This window comes from Thunnus maccoyii, chromosome 16, assembly GCF_910596095.1.
Source record: "Thunnus maccoyii chromosome 16, fThuMac1.1, whole genome shotgun sequence".
Taxonomy (NCBI): Eukaryota; Metazoa; Chordata; class Actinopteri; order Scombriformes; family Scombridae; genus Thunnus; species Thunnus maccoyii.
In genome coordinates this window covers 3538747-3563141 of record NC_056548.1, presented here as the reverse complement: position 1 = coordinate 3563141, position 24395 = coordinate 3538747, and the positions used below count along the sequence as shown (strand labels likewise).

Genomic DNA, 24395 nt, shown 5'->3' with positions numbered 1-24395 from the left:
TTTCTCCTGGTGCCATCATCTGGTCAAAACCATAGACTGTATAAAAATATGGACGTAGTTACCATGACGCCACCCGTTGGTTTATGAAGAGCGGTTTTGAAGCTCAAAGCGAGCCGCTCCGGCCGTCGCCATCTTGGCAGTGCGTGACGCTGCCTAACTCCCAGCCAATCAAAAATGGGCAAAGAGGCGGGCCGAATGGCTGAAACAAGCCACGTAGAGGCTGGCGGACCTGTCACTCAAAGCAGCCATGTCCTTCATTATGCAGAACTTTACGGTTTAATAAAATTTAAACAGGTGAGTTATAAAAAAATTCACCCCCCGTACAGTTGTAATGAAAGGGGAAATTAGCTACAGAGACCAAAACCGTTGTTTGTACCAGACTGTAAACATGTTTATTTCTGCTGCATTTTAACATGGGGGTCTATGGGTTTTTGGCACTTCCGCATTGGCTTCATTTTTCAGCCCCGGAGGTTGTCGCTTGGTCAAAACCTCATCTTGTACACAAAAGAATTATAAATCAAACAGACAGTTTCATTCATTCAATTCAACCTAACCCTTTGCTCCCCAAAGGATGAACCATCAGGCCTAAAGTTTGCTTTATAGCAACTTTAATTGAATTTACTGAATCGTGTTACCAACCAGACAAACTCTCTTGATTTTAATGAACCTATGGCCTTTCCTACATCACCAGGACAGACTTGCCCCCATTCTTAGGTCTAGCAGAGCCTCTTTCATGCCACAGCTTTCCCTGTCCAGCCTTCTGCTTACCTCAAACTTCTTGAGCTCCTCCTTGGCACTGGTGTAGAGGACGTCGGCTGAGTCAGGCTGGGCTGCAGTGAGCTCAGCTGTCTTTAGCCAGTCTTCAAAGCGAGAATAGTCATCCATGAACTTACACCAGAGACGCCAGGTCTCCTCAATCCTGAAAACAACACGAGGAAATTCAACTAAGCAGCCTGGCAGCAGGAAACAGGATAAATTATGAATTCAGATTTATTACTGCTTATTTCATTGAATCATCATCTCCTAAAAACAAATATAAATCAATGAGTCATTTGTCATGTGAGTCAGGTTCACTACATAAATTTAAGTAAGTGCATTTTCTGTCAAGAGAAAAACACACAGTTGAGACTTTTACACCAGAAACAAACAGCACCAGTAAACTATTGAGGGCAGTTTATTGCAGGAGGAGTCACTGAAACCTGGTATAACCGCTCACCTCATCCTCCTTTCCATGGACATGGCACAGATGTTCCTCCAGCGTCGGTCCAGGCTGCGGGTCGTCTGCTGGATCGAGTCGTTTTCCGAGTCGCCACCGCAGGCGTCGGCATCGTGGAGCAGGACGTCACACAGCGTCAGCACCGACGCCACGCTCTCCGTGTGCTGCTCGATGTCCCGCTGCAGATCCTGTAGTTCAAAACAGCACAGACGCACTTAGATCACATCTACAGTTTGTTTCCTCTGGTCTGGACCACAAAAGACTAGTTTAAATTTGGTGCAATTTTGTGTTTCAGCTTGTTTAGAGTTCATTTATTGATCAAAGGTTTGATACAACAATCTACTTGGAGGCAGATTGAGGCTCACTATGGTCAAGTTGAGTTCAAATTGTTCGTAGCTGCCAAAATAAACCACATTAACACTCCAGAGTTGGACCATAATTTACAGAAGTAGTTGATCCTGACTGCAACACATGATGGCTCGGTGCAAAAAAAGGAGTTTCCAAAGAAATCAGTTTTTTTCCCCAAGAGAACATCTGCCAAATGGATTTATTTTTAGCTATTTGTGTTTGTTGGAATGTTCAATCATTTCCAATGTTTTCAGCAGATGGAGAGAGCTCAGTTGTCATTGAGTGACATATTGAACTTCGGCCACACAAAGACATGAAGTTTGTTCACTATGAGTCAGAGTCGGTCAGTAAACGGTGGGATTAGTACTTTTATTCCAGCACTTCAACATCAGATTTTTTTTTTTTGCGGTGTGTGCTTCTGTCGCTACCTCACCGAGGCCTGACAGCACTTTTTGTTGGCTCTTGTTTGTTCAAAGTTACCACTCTCTGGGTTGCCATGGTGACCGGTGAAAGCTTAAAGAGCCCATCCACACAGGAGTCATTTCAGCCGTCCTTCATCCACTAATGGAGAGACCTGCAGCCTTTTCTGAAGAACAGGATAAGTCCCCGTCTCTTTCAGCCGGCGCGGCTCTCCGTCTCTTCCTCTTCCTCTCACCAATTTGCTCGTGTTTTCTTCCTCGTTCTCTCTGCCTGTCTGCCAACTTTCTCTATCTCTCCCCTTTGTGAATAGAGCTATTTCTCTCCTCAGACAGGCGAATCAAGTCCAATTTGTTTTGAGGATTTCTAGAGTTTTTTTTTTTTTTAATTTCTTCTGTTGTTGTTTCAAAAGATCTCACAAGTATTTTGAGGGGAGAGAAAAGTAATTAGCAAGAGATTATCAGCGCGTCAACAAATTAGCGTAGGTCAGCCTCCGTCACATCTTGTGAAATCAATGCATTTGCACTCTGTCCACAAAATCCATCATAAAACTAGAACTAGAAAGAAATATCCAATCAACCCTGTTAAGAGCACATTATAGCTTTTATTTCAAAATGTTAGTCCTTTTAAAAAAAATACAAACACATAAAGACTGACAGCAAAAAGCACTCTGACTGTTGTTTTTTGACAGTTCAGAGAACTTGTAAGTTTAAAAAATGTTAAATTTCCCAGAAAAGCAAGAAAAGTCAACCAATCTCAATGAAGAAGAGGCTGTGTTTTCATGTTCCCCACAGTGTGCTGCAGTGTTGACGGAGAGCTGAATTACTGTATAATGTGAATATTCTGACATAATTCAGTATCTGCAGTTTAAAAGGTGATGGGATCAGATATAACAGAAGCAACAGGTGAGATTAAATGAGCTGCTAATGTGGGGAAAGGTGCCTCTTTTTGTTTCTCCTCACAAAAAAAAACCAGTCTAGGCAGTGCAGAGTGAGAGCTGAGTTTACAATAATTACCCATTCAAGTTGTAAATCTTAACATATAAACTCTGATGTTTCTTAACAGGATGTGTGTACAACAGCTCTGCCATAAATTCTACTTTTATGAAGCTTATACATTTTTAATTTTTGTTGACATCGTCAGAAAGGTGATAAATCTACTTTATGTTTATCACTGAGGTTGTAGTGTTTGGTGGTGGTGAACTGGAGTACATTATATTGAAAAGTGTTCCTTATATTTTGTCCACCCCATTAACATACATGAATGCTTTGAGCTAAATGCTAACGTCAGCATACATGCTCACAATGACAATGCAAAGAGGCTAAAGTTTAGCAGGTATGTTTACCATTTTAGCTTAGCACATTAGCATGATGGGGATGTCATTCGTTTTGCATGTATTTGGTCATAAACCAAAGTATTGGACAAATTAAAATTGAACATGATGATGGAGCGAGATCATCAAAAATCAATTCACAATTCATCGTCAGGGGAAAATGAATGTGTGAACCTAATTTCATAGCGATCCATCCAATAGTTGGTGAGACATTTCACTTAAAAACTCAATGGTGGCACCAGAAGAAATGTTATTGGATATCTAACGTCGGTATCATTAACCGTCTGAGAACCATGAACGTCTGTACAAAACTTTGTCCTAATCTGTCGGGTAGATGTTGAGATATTTCACTCGATGTTCAGAACTTTGACCTGCTGTGATCACTAAATGAAGCCAGGAGGATTCAAACTCTGAGATACTTCAGTCTGGATCAAAGCAGTGGACCGACTGACTGTCTGACATTGCAATATATTAATAATTGTGATATATCAACTTAGCAGCGATCTGAAAGCTTTTTTTATTGTCTTCGGCTGATGTTTTTGAGTAAAAAACCTCGACAGAGCACTCAGAGGAAGCACACGTCTTGTTTGTCTTATCGTCAAACCCCAGCAGGAAGTGCTTGATCATACACAAGAGGTGGAGCAGCTGCGGCCTAAAGGTTAGAGAAGTGAACTTGTGACCGGCATCAATCCGGTCACAAGGGTTCAATCCCCGGACCGGCAGGATAAATCCTGGTGTGAGAGGTGAAAAAGCATCTTCCAAGTGTGACTGTATGTAACTATGTGAATGTGATCAGGGTGTTCCTGCAAAAGATGAGAGGTTTCCTCTCAGTGAAACTTCCCTGAATAAATAAATGTAAAAAAAACAAAAAACAAAAACACAAATGCAAGACATTGGTAGAGAGCGTACTGTATCTAAAAGCAAATCCCATTCATCCTCTGTTGGAATAATCCTTCCTCTGAATCTTTTCACCTCTCCATAAACCCAGAATCTTTCCTGCATTTAGTAAAGTGGTAGTCCAGCAGTCTACAAATGGGCTGAAGTCCATTTTGTGAGCACGCCGGACCGCCCCCCCCCCCGCCCCCCGAGGCCCGGCTCTCAGTGCATTTGCCGTCTCTAAGCCCAGCATGGCAGCTTCCTCCTTCACAAATACACCGCTTCCTGCAGCTTGCTGAGATTATACTTTGTAGCTCACATTACTCTATTCTTGTGTTATTATGCTGAGGACCGCTGCTGGGGTAGGCTATAACATAAAGGGTTTAAAAGCAGGTGAGCGTCACCCGTGTGCAAGTAAGGTACTTCCTGCCCTTACATTCCCTAAAAAGTACCCTGTGGTGTCTCGCCTCATAGTGGAGTAAGTAAAACACCCTTTTTTTTTCCAAAGCTCAGCAGTTAGATAGAGCTGTATTTTTCCCTCACTATAAATTCCCATTTGAAAGTTTTCTCTCTTTGTTCCCCGACAGAGAAACACAGGACTCTCCTGGAGTTTCCTCTTGTGTTTTAAATCATTTCACTTTTGTTCCTGAAATCTCCCTTTTTCCTGTCTGTTTATTATGTTGAATGGCTTTAAATACTACAAAATCCATGAGGCTCAGATGTTGTTGCTATGGAAAAGACAATATTGAGATGTAGCAAAAGCAAAATGCTTCGTCATTGTTATTTGGAACAAAATGTTACGCTGTTGTTGCCGGATTAATTTATTGACCCAGAATCTGAGTGAACTAATTTAAACTGTGTTTCTACAAGATCTTTAGCACTTGCATACTTCTCCCTGTGCTTTTCCTAATTCCCTAGTGACCAAAATCCTACTAGAAATCGGATTGGGGGGGCGGGAAACAAAAGCTAATTGGATTGTGTCAATAAAATTGTGGCATACTGTAACACTCTGTCAGGTTGATTGTGCACAGAGCAGAAAAACAATGTGACCGAGTGTTTAGACCGACTTCAGTCCTACAAGACAAAACACAGTCTGTCGACACAGCGAGGGTCTCAACGTTTGCTGGACCTCAGTATGACTTCCTCCGGCAAGGCGCTACTTTAAAGAGCATATAAATGAACACTATATTTCTACAGTTTATCTCATGATCATTACAACAAAAGATAAAACGACTGCTGCGGTACTAACTCTGGAGAGTTGTAAAAACTTGTCTGACGGTATTATAAACGGCTGTGCAGTGTTTGCGGTGTTAAACTTATTGAGCACATAATTGCTTAGATTAAATTATTCTATGCAAGACAATAATGTCTCTACAAAATATAATTTATGTGCTTGCAAACATCTTTTTCTGTATTTCCTCAAAATGTCACCACCGAGAGCTCAGTAATGAGATTTACCTGCAGTATAACGCCATAAGTAACCGGATACTTCCTGGATGTTTCTTACTGAAATGCTTCTTGGGAGTTGTAGTTTGCTGCTCTCTCTAGATTTGTACGTACACAACCACATACTTCTGATATTTTCTAACACAACTGATCATTTACTGATGCACTGATCATTCAATAAGGAGAGTTTTATGTTCATTCAAGCCTTCAACTGCTCCAACTGTCAGTCACGTAACAGTGAACTAAAAATAACTCTGCTAGACCTGACTTATTCAAGATCACAACCAATTTGACTGGTGGTCTTGGTTTTAATCATTTAAATGCTTAACTGAATAAAGCTGTACTTAACCTTTCCGTTAACTAGATGTTTGACTCTATTCAAATTTCATAAATGCTCAAACATCTCATTAGAATTAAAAATCATTCTGTCTCCGCTCACCTGCTGCTCGGCCAGTTTCCTCTGGATCTCGTCGCTGTGGCAGACGTTGTAGACCACCGGCTTGGCCAGCTCCGCCTCGATCCGAGACAGCCATGTCCGCAGGTTGCTCATGTTCTTATCCAGCTGCTGCACCGTCACCAGCGTCTCCTTCAGCTTCCTCACCCTGCAGACGGAAAAAGAGAGTACTGCTGTAGTTAAACTGGTCAAAGATCATTTCTACTGAAGACCAAAACCTGTCAGCAGTCTTGTTACATTAATTCCTCTGGTCTTTCTCTCTTCTACATCACCAGTTTGAAGGAATTATTTCAGTATGCACATGTATCAGTATTCTATTTTCAAATTATTATAACATTTATTTCTTTATTCTAATAATTTTTCTTATTGTCAACAAATTCAATGAAAAGACCAAAACCAACAATGTGTTAGTTCATCTCTCAATACTCTCTGACTTCCCTTCCCTGTCTGTGGCTCTCAGCTCCAAGCTTATCGGCTCCTACTGAAGATGAACATCTTTTAGATGAACAGCTCACAAATATATATTTTAATTTTTTTTTTAAAAAGGCTCAGTAATTTTCTAAAACAGCTGGTCGCTGTAGTTTTTAAGCAAACTTCAATCACACAGGTAGAAATAGAGCATTTTCTGGGGACTATTTGCAGTGGCGGATGAATCCACATTTGGTGCTCTAGTGAGTATTTCTTTTTTTTTTTTTTTTTTTGGTTTTGCAAACACAGAAAAACAACAACAGATAATGACAGTCTACAAATAAATAAAAGTTATAAAATAACTTTGTATATACAAATCTGACTGAATGGATACAAAGACATAGTTAAGGTTGTAGGCGAAGAAACCTCATGATGACAAATGCATCTAAACTGGTGATGATTCTTACATCACACGTTGGGTTCAGAAGATGAAAAACAGTTTAAAGAGTTTAAGGAGCAGTAGGCAGCTGGATGTTTTCTCTAACATAAATCAAGAAAGGGTTCCATGTTTTATAAAATTTATTCATGGAACCTCTCAAAGAATATTTTATTTTCTCTAATTTAATGAAAAACAGTAGGTCATGAACCCATTGTGTAAAACTGGGGGGAATCTAGTGAGTATTTCTGGCTGCAGGACAATGTGTGTGACATTGAGACAAAATAATGGTGATGAAGGAACATGTCAACCAGTGCAGCGGTGTGGCTCACCAACGTGTTTTAATAGCTTTTGGACTACAACAGAGATCTACGGAGGAATAAGATATATACAGATAAAACTTGTTAGCGGATAGATTCCTTTTCATGGATTTGTAACAATATAGAACATTGCCAGACTTCTCCATTAATGTACAGAGATTAAACTCTTAGTTACAGGACGGTTTCTTAACTCAACAGGTGCACATAAACACTCAAATTACTACTCCACCAAAAAGCAGCCCTGTTTGACAGATACATCGTCTTATTTTGTTAAAGTTTGTTTGCTAAATTTGGATTTCAGTATTCAAATAAACAATTTCTAAGGTGGTCACATGCCTTGGAATGAAAGTTTGTACAATGCAGGATCTCTCTGTTCAAACACATTAAATCTGCTGAATGTCTCATATGAGAAGAAAAAAAATCTGAATTGGGACACTTTGAGACGCGGCGTGAACACAACCTCACTTCACAGCGCTGAAATGTTGAGTGCGGCCATCCACGGTGAGAATCACACCCATAACCCTGCTTTTGTCAGCACCGCGTTCAGCTCTACACCACAGATTAGCGCTGTGGCAGGTTGTCACGGTGTCTGGGAAGCGCTGCTGTCATTCTCACGTATGACACAACAACAGGAGCCATTATAGCCGAGCTGCAGGCTGACCTACATCTGACTGAGAGAGCTGGGTGCAGTCTGGGAGAGAGACCGCATTCCAGTTCAGCTCTCAGGTCAGTGACCTACATCGGTTCATTCTCCTGCGCAAACCGACACAATGCAGAGAAGGGGTGACACTGCACCGCCGTGTGACCGCAGCCGGTGAGAGCCTTCCACCGAAATCCACCTCTGAGTGTCTAAGTGTGTGTGTGTGTGGTTGGACGAGTTAAACAAATACACAGCAGGTTACATCAATCTGCATGTGACACCAGCATTTTGCGCTGTGCTTGAGTGTTCTGGACACCTGCAGCCCGACCAAAACTGGATTTTTAAGTCTGATATTGATATTGAAATTTGAGTTACAAAATATGGTTGATATTCATTACATATACAAAAACTTTAACTAAGGATCCCCTAAACTATTTTTCTGTTATGACTCAAATATGTACTATGTGGGACATTTTACAGTTAGGGTTAGGGGGTTAGGGGTTAGGGTTAACCCGAAAAACCCGAAAAATACATTTGCTCTGTTGTGGTTTCTAAATGATCTCAAACATATCTTTATAATTTCTGGACTACAATTTCTTTTACTTTTCGACAAGATAATAACATGATTTATTAGTCCATCTCTACTCCGAGCCTCTTGAGTTGGAAAAAAGTTCAACTCTGACAAAGTAAATGCTCCAGTCACTGCTGTTTTGTTCTGCTATTCAATCAACAGATCTGTGCAATAACAAAAATGGAGGAAATCTTAGTGGTTCTTGTTGTTGATCACCTGCTGCTGTGTGATTTCTCACCACTTAGAGCAACTAGGGGATGATTGGAGATTTGTTTGTCTGTCATTATTGTGTTTTTGATTGCCTGAACATACCTGCGTGTGTAGCTTGCCTTTTCTTCCAGGTTGACTCTCACAGCCAAAAAAAGGTTTTATAATTGGGATAAGAGGTTGCTCGCTTATTTGCTGTGTCTGTGATCACCGTCTGCTGCAGCAACATTAGTGTTGTTGCCACATTTGGAACCACAACCCCACAATCCTCAGCTATATTTTGACTTGAATGCTAAAATTGGAATGCTAACATGTTAACATGCCCACAGTTGCAGTTATGCATGTTTACAATGGCAGTTGTCAGTTTATTAGGCACACATAGCTAAAACTAATGCAGTCTAATAGAGCAGCCCCAATATAATATAATGTTGAGCTTGTTGAAATTGTTTTATAAACGTGTTAAACTCCACAGTGATTTTAGAGGCAGTAGTTTGTGGTGCTGCTTCCTTTATACTGACAGATGTTTCTATATTTCATCTACTTCGTTTACATCAATGAGAGGAAAAACATCACTCAGTATATAACTGAATAAAACCTCCAAAATAACCATTAAGTTGAATCAACGCCTCTGTAAAACAGGTTTAACAAATATTGAACATTATAACCTTAATGAAGGTTGGATTTATTATAGTTGCAGCTGTTGTATTGTTTAGTTTTAGTAAGATGTACTTAATAAACTGGCAAGTGAGAGTACTGCATAGCGTGTTAGCATAATAGCATGCTTGGTGACAACGCATGCTTGAAATAATACACCAAGATTTTAACTGTTTGTTGAGTCTCAAGTAAGAGAGCTTTAGTTTATCTGACTACATGAAAACATCTGTATAGTGACGGGATGCTCCGTGCATTCACCTGCACATCACGAGCACAGCAGTATGGATGAGAGGGATGATATATATTCTCTCTATGGTGTGTGTTATCTTACTCTGTCTGTCCCCTGAATTCAAAAAGGTATTAAATCCATCCTCATCCATTATTTATTTACTGTTGCTGTAGCAGACAGACAGCTGAATGATGCAACACTGACACCAACGCAGCAACGAGCAGCTGTCATTCCACCATGCATGAGGCTGCTTTGCTTTACCTTCCGGCCAACATGTCACATCAAAAACAAATTTTTTATGCTTTGCATAATCGGAACATCACAACGTTTGATGCTGATGCTGCAATAATAGAGACTGTTGAGGGTTGTTCCTGTGCTATTTCTGGCTCCTGATGCATCTGCATGCATGTGTTTGTGTTTATGTGCGTGCATACAGGTGTGAGCTCAAGGTTGCATGCGTCTATGTGAGGACGTGGCAGTAGATGGAGGCGGGCGGAAAGCAACAGTCAGTGACATCATTCATGCCATGCTGCAGCGATCACACACGGATATTTAAAGGTTCATGCATCCACACAAAAAAAAAACCACACACACACACCTGCTGTCCAAGCTGCCAGCTTGCAGAAATACCAACACACACAAGACGGCTGGAGCTGGCGAGCTGAATTGAATTTGCTCTGAATCACTTGGCGCGCGTCTGCCTGCCTACATGCCTGCACCGACAAAAACCTGGCCCATCCCCCTTCACTCCTGCTCTCCGTCTCTCCTCCTCCTCCTCCTCCTCCTTCTGCTTCTCTTTATCACAACAAAACACCCGATCTGTTGCCCTTTCACCCGTCTGCCTCCTCAGCCCCACGTTGGCCGAGTGCGCCGGGTGTGTGATGAGGTGCTCGGGATCAGGGCGAGAGGTACTTACGGGCCGGTGAGGAGGCTACTCCATGGCGATGGCTCATCTGCTAGCAAGCACTGCCCCCCTCCCTCCCTCCCTTCCTCTTTTGCGGTGCACGTGTCCCCATCCTCCTCCTCCTCCTCCTCCTCCTCCGCTCTCTCCATCCTCCCTCCTCCTCTTCCAGCTCATCCAAACAGCTGGATTCAGTAACAGGTTCACTCAAGGATACACAACGTCAGAAGCTCTTTTGAAAAACTGCAAATAGTTGAACTAACAGTTATTACCATTACTGATTAATGTGTCAGTTATTGTAATTATTATTTGATTAACACTGTAGTCTATAACATGTTAGAAAACAGAGGTGATAGACTTTAAATTGCTTGTTTTGTCTGACAAACAGTCCAAACACTACAACGTTTGCAATTTACAAAAACATATAGCAGAAAGGTGGAGAATCCTAAAATTTGAGAAGCTTAGAACAGCACATATTTGACATTTTGCTTAGTAAAGACTTTAGGATTGAGTCTGTCAGAGTGATATGATTCCTGCCTGTCTTTAAAAGTTTTAAAGAGCACGTACTTGTATCAGAACAGGACTGTATGAGTGGATGAAGGTCGTGTCCAATGTATTGGATTTGATTTTTTTATATCTGACTTGTCACAATGTGCACAATGTTTCAAATTTTGCGAATAAATGCAATTCATTCAGAATGGATGCTCACAGCATTAAAAACATTATCCCTTTGAGTGAATTGATCCGTTAAGACTAATCTAGAGGCACTTTATCTACAGCATTTATTAGCATCAAAGCAAAAATGTTACATTACTTTACTCCTGCCGAGTGATCTTTTGTCCTTACTTTCCTAAATCATTACTCATTACTCACATATTTAGACTATATAAGGCTTAGACTATAGAGAAAGTTAGATGAATAGATGAAACAAATTACCAAAGTGATTTCAAGTCATCCAGAGGGGAACATGAATCTGGACTAAATTCTGTGGCAAACCTTTCAATAGTGGTTGAGATATTTCAGTCTGGACCAAAGTGGTGAACTGAACAACAAACAGAGATTTGCTATGCCTGGAACCACGGCTAAAAACAGAACTATTGAGGCCTTGAGCTGAATTAAATGATGTAATCTCGTCTACAACACAATTCGATGACAACCCGTCATTCTGTAATTTACTAAATCCACCTGGATTTCAATTTTGATAAAAGAATCCTATTTTAAGATATAATTAGTGCTACAAAATGTTCATAAAAAATATAAAATGATCTAAAATGATGCACAAATCACATATTTTAGATATAGAGCTCCAGCGTGTCGTACTGTGTGTGTTGGTGTTTAGATATCAGAGCTTCAGGAAAACTCAACAAGACCAAAGACACATAATAAAAGAAAACTGAAATATTTACACTGAAAAAAAATCTGAACAATCTAGTTCAGTGGAGCATTATTTTACGACCCGTAATATCCTGAAGCAACAGCGAAAACAAGCAGGAACACAGTAACAGAAGCCCATTAAAGTTAGTCCAGGTCTTTAACAGGTGCAGCTGTCGATTGCTGTTACCGTTACCGGATACGACCTCAGACATTATCGCCAGCAGCACCGAAGCTGCTGACACAGACAGACCCAGCAGGGAACCTCATCCTGGAAAACTGCCTACTTCTTCCATTTTAAGCGAACCACCCCCGCGGTTCAGAGCACTAAAAACAAGCAATATATTACAGGTCTGAATAATGAAGTCTGATAAAAGTGGAGGAGAAGAAAGAATGACGAGAACATACAGATAAACGGCAAAAAAAGGCTTGAAGAAAGAAAACAGAAATGTAAAGCTTAACAGGGCTAGGGTTAGGGTTAGGGTTAGGGTTAGGGTTTAGGGTTAGGGTTAGGGTCAGGGTCAGGGTCAGGGGTAAGGTTAGGGCCAGTGTCAGGGTTAGGGCTAGGGCTAGGGCCAGGGTTAGGGTTAGGGTTGGGTTTAGGGTTAGGGTTAGGGTTAGGGTCAGGGTTAGGGTTTAGGGTTAGGGTTAGGGCCAGGACCAGGGTTAGGGTTAGGGTTAGGGTTAGGGCCAGGACCAGGGTTGGGTTTAGGGCTAGGGCTAGGGCTAGGGCTAGGGCCAGGTTTAGGTTTAGGTTTAGGGCCAGGGTTAGGGTTAGGGCTAGGGCTAGGGCCAGGTTTAGGTTTAGGTTTAGGGTTAGGGTTAGGGTTAGGGTCAGGGTTAGGGTTTAGGGTTAGGGTTAGGGCCAGGACCAGGGTTAGGGTTAGGGTTAGGGTTAGGGCCAGGACCAGGGTTGGGTTTAGGGCTAGGGCTAGGGCTAGGGCCAGGTTTAGGTTTAGGTTTAGGGTTAGGGCCATGGTTAGGGTTAGGGTTAGGGTTAGGGTTTAGGGTTAGGGTTAGGGCCAGGACCAGGGTTAGGGTTAGGGTTAGGGTTAGGGCCAGGGCCAGGGCCAGGGTTAGGGTTAGGGTTAGGGCCAGGACCAGGGCCAGGGTTGGGTTTAGGTTTAGGGTCAGGGTCAGGGTTAGGGTTAACAGACACGGAATACAAAACATTGACGGCTTCATCGATCTGTTTAAGTAATGGCTTTCTGTCATTCAGAGACAGGTGTCTTTTAAATGTTCGTTATGGCTTTATTCACAATGCTCACATAATATTTGGCACCTGATGCACAAGACTGAGCGTTTAATTTCTAGTGACCTTCAGATGTGCGGTGGAAATTTACTGACTGTGATGGAAGTTTTCTGAGCTGCTGAAGTTGTGCACTGAGAAGCTTAGTCTCTGTTGGGTCGTTCATGATGTTCATAACTATGTGTTTTTTATGTCATACATCCACAGACCCAGTCGATGTGTCATCTTGTATTGATGTGTACTGTCAGGACTGTCTCCAAGTGGGAGATTCTGAAGCTGGAAGTCTGTATAAAGTGTGAAGATTCACTGTGAAAGCTAAGCATGTTCTATTCAAATGTACACTTTACTTCCTGGATCCAGAATAAAAGCTTTCATGTAAGACAACAGAGACCAGAGAGTTTTATTACTTCAGTCTACTCCAGTTTACTATCATACATCCTCACATAGGATTACAAATGTTGGTAATGTTGCTTAAAAATGGCTAAAATGATTACTCGATTATGATAATAGTTGCCATTTAGTTTTCTGTCGATTGATTTATGGATTAACTGATCGTTAATTGATCTTGTGGTGTGTGAAGCCTTTTTTCAGTGATTTTTGTACAGCACATTTCAAGGGCAATTCATAGTGCTTTAATGCATTAATTATACAATATTAAAAAGTCTAACACTGTCTTGAAAGTAGGATTTAGGCTTTTTGAAAACGAAAGATTGCACACACACACACACACACACACACACAACAGATTGAAACCAACAGTGAACCATAACTCAACTCCGCTGCCACATACACACTCAATCTCTCCGCCTCACAACCTCCTTGTTCAAACCTCACACATCGCTGTGGCAACCGAGTCAGCCGGCACCACAAAAAGCACGGCATCATCATCACCATGACAACCAAGTCTACGACCACTTCAGAACAGAGCTTAATGGACTCGAGTGCATACTTTATTTATATGTCAGCTATTTCAACCGCCGGACAATATGACACTAAATAACGAGTCAAAGCTAAACAAACTGCAATTTAGAGACAAAACCCCCTCGATGTGACAATAAAGGAGGTGAATTTGTACCAGGTGTGAGGACACGGAGGAGGAGAAGGAGGCGAGAGGAAAGCAGGGAGACTGTTTTTTAAAAAAGACAAACATCTGCGTCGCATGCATCTTATTCAGACAATGAGGAGAGAGGATGGTGGTCCCCCCCCCCCCCCGAGGCCGAGGGCCCGTCAGCACAAAGGCTCGTGTCAGCAGACGGCAGCTGCTGGGCCCGGTGACGGAGCACCCGGTTTGTTTTGGGGGACAAAGGCGAGCAGCGCACCAGTGTCAACGCATCTAATCCCTCAGCAAGTCAAACCTCAGCAGTCATCTGCCGTAACCTAGTGAGGCGAGACGCGGACAAAAGGCAGAGGGATGCCACAGTCATCACTGACTCTGAATCAGCTCTTCTTGAACTCGATCGGCGCTTATCAAAACATGTGACACAGTACTGCAGGACTCTGGAAAAGGGCCAACACGTATGAGCACTGACTCACTTCAGCTCTGTGGACTTCTTCTCTTCATATGATGGAAAGAACCGGAAGCTAAGTTAAAATTCAAGACTTTTTAAGACCTTTTTAATACAATATAGAATGCCAATTTAATAACTTTTAAGTAGTAATACCAACCAAAGTGTGAAATTATTCTCGTATTACTAAATTAATGCAATCTTCACCTGAATAAGCAGCAGAAAATGGATGGAACGGTTAAATAATGACATTTTTGACACTTTGCCCATTATGAGTTGATAAGCCTCCAGGCTACTGTAGCTAGCAGTAGTCACAGTGTTTGCTACAGGTCTGATGATGCTGACTGAAACTCCACAAAAACAGGACTAAACAGCCTCCTGCGGCACAATCCACCGTCGAAATAATCATACTTTTAATAGGTTAATACCGTCTTTTGACAGGCCACGATCAGATACAAAAGAAAAAAACTAATGTTACAGTCTACGGCAGGTAAACAAATAAAAGTTGTGTAAATCGCTCAGATTATCACCTGACTCTCCCCCTCAGCACTACGGAGTATTTTTTTTTTTGCATCTTTCAGCTCATTGTTTTGGTTGTACGGCTGCAACTTTATTGTTTTGGTTGACTCTCACGGCTCTCATCAGCCAGATATTTCCCTCAGGAGTTAGTAGAGACTAAAACAGAGCTAAAAGTAGAGTGAATATTGGTCTTACATTCATCAAGTGGATTAAATATGACTCCAAATGAATGCTAATGTGTAAATATGCAACTGTTTGTTAACACGTTTGCCATATTAAATTTATAAGCTGGTAATATGTGAAAGTTAGGGTTAGGGTTAAAGTAGCCAAAAATCAGACCAGTTAATGAAAGTTTAAGCTATAACATCTGCTTTCTTCCACCTGGACACATCCTAGAAAAAGCTAAATTAGTTTTTTGGACCTTAAACACATAATATGTAATGGAGTGTGATGACGGTGTGAAGTAGCGTGGGATCATGGGAGTTGTTTTCTTCATTGTTAATCATTGATTACTCCAGTGTTCATCATTCAGGATGTTTTTACCGGGAGCTGAATTACCCGCAGAGGTCTCCTCCTCTCCAGAACAAACAGACCTGGTGATTACAGGTAAAAACACTGAATAAAGCAGTTTAACCTAAAAAAAAATCAGTGTTTCTCTGATGATGTTCAGCGAGCACTGGACTTCCTGGAGGGGCTTTTAGCTTAGCTGCTGTTAATGCTGCCAACATTTGCCCAGTTAATTTCTCTGATAACTTAAGATCCAGACGTCCGACAACTAAAATCCTTCATCCGGCTAACAGACATAGTTAAAAACAACCAAAATTCATCATGAAAATGTGGCTTAAAACTGAATAAAAGTCAATTTATAACAGTTTCTGTGGAACAACCACAACGCCGATGTATTATCTTGTATGTGTGTAAGTTACTCTTTGGTAGACGCCATTGTAGCGGACAAACACAGCGCCGCCGTATGCATCTTGTGCGCTATACTCTTTGGTAGAGGGGGTGTGACGCCATTTACAGGCAACCAAATGAAATTGACTGTTACTTTGATTAAAATTACAGATTTCTCTGGGATAGTGTCAGTACACAACTCAACAAAATATATATCATAGGTCTAGTTGTTTTTTGACATTTTAATGCAGAATAATTACATATTACATCAACTTCCAGCCAATGGTGGTGATCAATCTACTTTTTTTTTGGTGTAATTGTGCAGAGACAAACCAATAACAAAGGTTTATATATATTTACCAGGAATCAAACCAGAGAAAAAGTGCAGCACCTTAATTCTCATCAGCTTCTTGCAGTGTGTGTGTTATCACTGGCTCACAGAGCTGGGGGAGTGTCCTCTAGTAGCGTGCGTGCCTGACTGGATTAGACTGCTGGGAGGTTAAGTGAGGCCCGGAGCACTGATCTACAAAGCTACTTTTAGCTCTGTCTCTACTTTTTACCCAACCAACACACACACACACTAGCTGTGATTAGTCTCAGTGCTGGAAAACATAGCTGAGTCTGTCTCTGAGAAGTGAGTATATGTGCTCAAACTGACCATGATTACTAATATTTGTCATTGTGACCCTGAGCCAATATAATACAAGTAAATACACCCGATGGCGTCCTTTATCTGGACCCTGACTTGCTCTGATGGTTTTGAGATGTGAACAGTACAGACATGATAAGAGTGAAATGCTTCCCTGATCATGTTAAGCAGATTTGTAAAGACCAGTATGGCCAGACTCCCCGCGTTTATCTACTTAGTGGGTTTTCACCCCCTCACTACAGTCTGACACAGAAGATCCTGAGCCTCAAATCCCACAGTGGGTTTTCACTCTTGTTCATCTTAATTGCTCTTAGGGTATCATAATGAATGTGACACATATTCAGGTGAAGATAATTAGTTTTCCTTATCTGAATCAAGGGGTTTAAGGATAGATGCTGTACAGATTGTAAAGCTCACTGAGGCAAATGTGGTGATTTTGGGTTATATGAATAAAAATGACTGTGAGCCAGGTTTTTATCACCCCACATCAGTGTCAGACCTCACTAATGCTCTTGTAGCTGAATGACAGCAAATCCCTGCAGCCAGTTTCTAATATCTGGCAGAAAACCATAGCAGAAGAGAGCAGATTAAAGCTCATGGTTTCACATATCAGTGTAATGTTCGGCTTTCCACATAAAGTCCATTATCTTCTATAAGGACATCTTGTTTACACTGTGAGAAATACACGAGGCAGAAATGTTGCAATGATACACAGTATGTTACCTGTAGTTTGTGCACTGAAGATGTTCTGTTTTCATTGATACAACTCTATAAGACAGTGAACATTATTACAGTTTTTGTAGATGCATTTTACCAAAAGGCGGTCGGCGCTATCGTCTATAACAAATACACTGTGTTTCCTGTCAGCGCTTCATAATAAAAGCCACCCTGTTTCTCCAGTTGAGCGCTTTATTGTGAAGCACTGGCAGTAGGAAATGGTTGCATTGCATCAGCGGTAACTCCGCCACTAACAATAAAAACTACAATATAGAGAGACAATTACCATTCATCATTGAATGACTATTGCGGAGAAAATGCTGACTACAAATAGTATTAAAAAAGGGTTTGATTTCATGTTCAACTTCAAACTGTCATTAAAAATGTTTTAAGTGTCCTGATATACAAATTTTAAGGCCAATCAGAAATAAGTATCTTCTGTGGTTGCAGTATAATAAAAACACTAAATCAGAGTGCGACAAGTGCACATTCCATCACAGCCACGAGGCTCGTGCCTCTGCAGCGACTCATTAACAGGCTTAGCCTTGTTATGCTGGTCAGTCCCTGAGGGGACGAGGGGGGGGGGGGGGGGCAGCTGAGGGGAGGGGCAGATCCACTATTGTGTGTCACACTCCCTCTCTGCTGCTGCCCCTCTTCTATTACAGACTGAGGGCATGTCTCTGTAACAACCTGTCAGTCATAATATAGACACTCATCCGCTTGAAATTTCTACTCAGTCCACAATAATGGAAAACATTTAGACTGTAATATAAGGAGATGAAAATCACAGACAATATAATTGAACTAATAATAATAATAATAAAATGTAATACTCTGATTTTTAAAAATGCTCACAAAATTGTACAGTTTGTTTGTCAAACACTGTTCAGACTGGGGTAATATTGTGATTTTTTTTAAAATAACGTAAAAATTGTACAGAGTTTGGTTGGTAATTTGGATTATAAAATGGTTTGGGCGCTATGTGTTAAAAGGACTATATGTCCTGCACAGCTCTTTCTATACTGATGTAAATCTACTCAAATTTAAGCTGAAACATGGCACTTTAATGAAGCATCCATTATTTTATTTCAAATTAAAAGTGCTGAAGCGCAGAGCCTGAAGAAAATAAAAGTGTAACTGTTCAAATACTTCCTGTCTGGACTAACTAACTAACTCAGATATCTTGAAATGATTTATTTAGCTAAAGTTAATGCTAAAATGTCTCCTTTGAGTTAAAATGTGAGAGAGGAGAGCCTGAGGAGACACTGAGCAGCCGTGGTCACTAAACAGCTACCATATGGCAGATTTAAGCCAGTCATTCTCATGGAGGATAAGTCACCTCCATCCCCCACACACGGACCAGTTTAACCCATCTGGCTCCGAGAAAAAAAACATTCCACTGCAGTTCAGATCGACTCCGTTTTCTCTGATTTGTTGTGTCGACTTTTATGAACCTGCCATCTGTTAAACACAGAGTGATTTCAAAAAAGTCAACAAACAGGAAATTACGAGAAATTCAATCATCAGCTTAAAAAAAATCGCCGTCCGATTGTTCGCCAGAGATGCACCAGTAATTGTTGTGCACTCCACCTCCCTGCATCCACTCTGCTGCACAGAGAGGACATAATTACTGTTCTGTTTGACTATGAGAAAGCAAAGTTACTAACAGACAGCAAGAAGGTCAAAACCCTCCACTAATACTTGTTTCTGAGATCAGCCTTTGCTAGCGGTAAAAGAACACATAATTATCCAGATAATCTGATCAAAACACTCAAACTGAAGCAAACTGCTGGCAGAAGATTCATATTATTGCATCAGTGAAATGATGAAGCCAAAAGTCACATGTGTAGCACTGAACTCTGATTGACACCGATGTCAAAATCTGCAACGTTTTATTGTAGGGTCATGCTTGTTTTTCTTGTGTCATTGATAAAATACAGCCAGTTAATGTCTTTGTTTCCCCATAAACACCCTCAAATCACATGAAAAATGTACTTCTGGTTTCTTTATATTGAAAAGAGGAAGAACTAGCAAGAGCTTTGATGGCCGTCGATGGCAAAACAGACAAAGAATCAACAGAGAAATCCACAGAAGAAGAAATCAAACACTGCTTAGCACCAAGCATAGAGGCAAATTGCAAAAAACCCAACTTAATTATCAAGAAATAAAGGTTGCAGAGTGAAAAATATGGATTAAACATCAGAGACCACCGTCTAAGTATTCTTGACCATGGCGCTGACCCTGGAGGATTAGCCAATGAAGACGAAGAAGCCAGCGGGAATCCAGATGAACTAAAGCCTCTAAATAACCTTTTATCAAGTGATTACCAACCTTTCTGACTTGTGACCCCTTAAAATGAAACCTGTCTACTTGCAACCCCTCGTCATATACCAAGAAGTATATATTTCCTTGTTATACCTTTATAAATTCTATCCAGAGAGCAACTGGACTAGTTGTAGATTCTTGAAAACATTTCAACTCTCCTCCAAAAAGGCTTCTTCAGCACTGACTGACTGACCTGAGGAGTCCCAGGTATTTGACCCTTGTTGGGTTCTTTACACCATCAGAGTTGTCGAGGTCACGTGTGGTTCTTTAGTCCTCTTGTCTGTCATGTGACGCAGCAACAAAGCAGTTGCTCTTGACTCAACACTTTTGGATAAACAATGACCTGCATGACTGAGAATTTTCACAGAGTTTTATAATTATATAACTTTAAGAGGTCTGAAGAGATGCAATTATCCTGCAAGACTAGAAAGAATAAATATATATCGTAGCAGAAATATTTTATCTCTGCTTTCCCATCCTGTCAATCATCTTGCGACCCCGTGTTGAAAAGCAGTGCTCTACTGTGCATAAGACTGTGTTCTTGGTCAGTTAAATTAGCTAAAAAAACTTTTCTAACAGCACCTTAAACCCCCTTTCTGACGACAGAATCAAGGGCAGCCGTGTCTGAATCTTTCTAACATTTGAAACCAGCTATCTGACAATCGCGCCCATATTATGCAGCATTTGACCCGGCGTGTCCAGGTGTGACATTAAGCGACTCTTTTGCCTTCAGAAGTGGTTGAAAAAACGAGTCTCATACGATTCACCACCTCCGTTTCGCTTAATATTCACAGCCATTCACAGCCGGCTCATTCTCAGCATTTATCTCGACCTTGTTCTCAAACCTATCAGTCAAACACTGCATAATGCTGCTCCATGTAGATCAGCAGTAAAGTGGCACTAAGCTGCTGGATAGATATTTCAGCAGCTCCTCTGCATACAGCCACCACTCCTCTCTGTCCTCTGTGTGTGTTGGAATGAGATTTGCATTTATGGATTAATAAATAATATCACTCTATCCTCTGTTTGCTCTGAGCTTTTCATACTTTAATCTGCAGCCACAGTAGAAAAAACAGCTGTGCTCTGCCTGCTCTTGTTCTCAGAGAGAAAACCGACAACTTGCAGATAAAGCTGCGCAGGTTTTTATGGGTTTTATGGGAAATGTGGTCTTATTTTTAAGAAGCATTTGTGGCAAAGTGGAGGCAAGAAATCATTTTCAGAGTCTAAACATTGCTATACATTCCACCTTAAAAGATCTATACTTACCTGAACTTAGAGTGTCTCAAAGATCATGCAATAAGAACAGTTATTTCATAAAAAATCTCATTCTTAAAAAGAGGTTTTCCATCTTATCCCTCATGCTGCAGCGACTACAGGATGATTTTAATCCAGAACTGTTCAATGTCATTGCAAGAACAACAATGAATAACAACAGTACTCTTTATAAGAGAAAGCAGCAGTTAAAGGTACAGAGTTGCTGTTAGTATCCCAGCAGGGAAATACTTAGAGTCGCTTTACAAGAAGGGCTGATCTTGTGGTTATTGATCAACAGAGTCATGTGAACTACAGTAAAAAAAAAAAAAGAGACAAAATTCCCCAGTAGAAGCCAGTTAATGGAACACTTTAAACTTTCATTAGTCTAAGCTGGATTCAGTCAGACTCAGCGTCCCGCACTGGACACGAACTCACAACCTCGGAAAGGTTGAAGGAGAGGAGGCTAAAACTCACGGATGCTAACACCTGTTAGCGTGAGGTTTACTCACTGAACAGCACTGTACCTGCTGGCTACTGTTACATTACGCTTTGAGCTAAATGCTAATGTTTCCAACATCCTCCAAGACATTTCTGTACAGCCAAAATTTTATGAATAGTAGACCATCATGTCCCTGAATAGCATACATCATGCAAACTACACATGTGTGAACAACATCCACTTACACAGACACTCAATGTAGTATAAACAGAACTGTGTGTGTGTGTCCTCTGTTCACCCGGCTGTCACGTCTGGAGTATATCAGGTCCTTAACTGTAAGCTTGTTAATATGTAAACGTTTAGCATGTACCTTTAAGCATGCTAGTGTCTTATCATTGAGCATGTATGCTAATGTTAGCATTCAATATTTAGTGAAAATAATCTACTACTAATCTAAACCCAAGTGTTGGATCAACAGGCAGACCAATTGACTCTACTGTCCCCTCAAATAGCTCACACAGCTGGGAAACTCTTTTTGAAAACCTTCAAAAAAAACTTGAAGCTGAATTCTCAAACTCAAGCAATGCATCTATATCTTCTTTTTTGCTTTGGTTTCCTACCTGGCCTCTATGTGGTCAAACAGATGCTGCCAGCGGTCGTTGATGTCCTTCAGCTTGTCGTTGATCTCCGTCTCCTTGGTCTTGTTGCTGGCGGTGATGAGTTGTTCTCCAAGCTGCTTCAGGTGGGTTTTATTCTCACTGAAGAGGTTGATCTCCTCCATACAATCCTAACAGAGGAAGAAAGAACAAGAGTTTAGATTTCCAAACTCACACATATGAGACATTTTATCATTTCTCTAACAGTTCTAGTAAAGTGGTATTATTATCAATGCTAACATAAAGGACAGTATTAGCTTTAAAGTAGCATAAACTATTTGACAAACACAACCATGAATCAAACCAAGAACAATTCTGCCATCTATTAATTCATTTGTTCCCTTACAATACCAACTTTTCATGTAACATGTATAAAACTGAAACTACTTACTACAGAAATGAAGCCCATTAACATTCTGTTTACACACATTTCTGCCTAAAAAAATGTATAAACTCAAACAAACAAACAATAAAATGAGTAAATGCATTTAAGTTCATTTAGCTTTCAATACATCCCTATTTAAAACAACTTTTTAGGCAAAAAAAAACTCATGACAATGTCTGACTTTGGAAATTTGCCAGAAAGTAACACAGCTCCTGCGTCCTGGGGGCAAATCAATTTAAAGCTCCAAAGCTTGAAAAAGGTTTAAAGCCCTCCTGCCAGGGCAATAACTGTGAGCTTCAGTAACACCAATAGATTTGACTTCGCTCCACCCCCCCTCCCCCCCTCCTCCTCCTCCTCCTCTTCACCGCCCCCCACACATGCGGAAAACAAATGAAACGGGCCGCGAGTTTGACACAAAACAAACCCGCGTGGCCCTGCTGGGGCTGAAACAGCTGTCGGCTCTTTAACAATCAGGAGGGAATTCGCAGCTTTTTGAAAAGCTCAGACCGTCACGTCCCGACACAGAGTGACTGAATGACACAGCAAAATGAACCCGGTGGGGTTCAAACAGTCACATGGGATGAAGAAACTCTAAATCATAAAAAGCAAAATGTATCTTCCACTTCAAAACTTTTTTGAGTTCATGTTTTGCTTATTAAAGATTTTCTATAGCGACAGAGACTGCAACAAATATCACAAAATAACTAGAAAAGCTAGAATGCTATTGGTGACATACCTCAATCTGATCAATGGATCGACTGGGTGTACAATATTAAAAAAAAAAGTTATTTTTTAAGCTATTTATTGTCAAGAGCTGCAACTTACGATTATTTCTAGATAAATTAATAAGTTGTTCGGTCTATAACATGTCAGAAACTTCTTTTGTCCCGACCAACAGTCCACAAACCCAAAGATATTCAGTTTACAATCATAAAGGACTAAAGAAACTAGAAGCTATTCATATTTGAGAAGCTGGAATCAGAGAAATTTCCTTAAAAAAATGACTCAAAACGATGAATCAATTATCAAAACAGTTGGTGATTAATTTTCTGTTGATTGATTAATGGACTAATGGTTGCAGCTCTAACTATATCTCATAAACACAGCTTCCAGTTTACCTTTTATCATACTACTGTAAGTCTAGTTTATTTTACTTACATATAATATGTATAAAAGCTCTTGAGTTCATGGTGTTGATTTAGTCTTTTACTTTATGTTCATGCTCTCTTTACAATATCATTGCAATAATAAATATATATATAACCAGAAACTCACAGACATAACACAATCTTCTAAATAAGTTATTCTAATATTTTAGAAAGCTGTTTACTCTGCATTTGGATATTAACATGTAGTTTTATGCAGTCATGGGATGTTTTCATTCAAGTAGGAGCGCTAGTTCGTGAGAAAAAAAAGTACATAAATAACAACATTCCTTTCTCACAATATTTACTGATACTTTTTTTGAAAAATCAGACACCAAAAATCCACACTGAAAGCAGTTTTTGAGATATTTTGCTGACAGGAGCGACAAAATTGGACCAAAAACAACTGTTTTCCTTGAATTGATGCTCTTGCAGCCTTATTGAAAGTGCAGCTTTTCCACTTTGGTTCATTGTATGAACACACTTTGATCATTTTAGGGGATGTGATGGAAAAGCGTGAAATGATGTTAATCCAATCATCAGGCCGATCTAACGAGCTGCTGAGTATCGATGTGTGTGTGTGTGTGTGTGTGTGTGTGTGTCTTTGCCGCAGCCTCCCCCCACCTTCTTGAGTTTCTCCACCATCTCCTCAATGTTGAGGTCGGAGTTGTGCGCCACCTTGTTCTCCATCTGCGTCAGCCACTCGCACAGCTCCTTGTTCTTCTCGTTGAAGATGATCCAAGCGTTCAGACGGTCTGCGATCTCCTGTTTACGCAGAGACACCTGACACAAAGAGGATTGGAGGAGAGAAATGAAATAAGCTTTGTTACT

At 40.7% G+C, this 24395-nt stretch overlaps 1 protein-coding gene across 1 annotated transcript in view; it reads right to left on the bottom strand.

Annotated features, from left to right (window-relative positions):
* syne2b (spectrin repeat containing, nuclear envelope 2b) overlaps positions 1-24395 on the bottom strand; it is a 170572-nt gene that overhangs the window by 17322 nt on the left and 128855 nt on the right. The window contains exons 115-119 of the mRNA XM_042388688.1: positions 24189-24347; positions 21999-22165; positions 6076-6238; positions 1217-1404; positions 769-919 (exon numbers count right to left, since the gene is read on the bottom strand). Of these exons, the coding sequence (XP_042244622.1) occupies positions 769-919; positions 1217-1404; positions 6076-6238; positions 21999-22165; positions 24189-24347 (828 nt within the window). The remainder of the gene's footprint in view (positions 1-768; positions 920-1216; positions 1405-6075; positions 6239-21998; positions 22166-24188; positions 24348-24395) is intronic.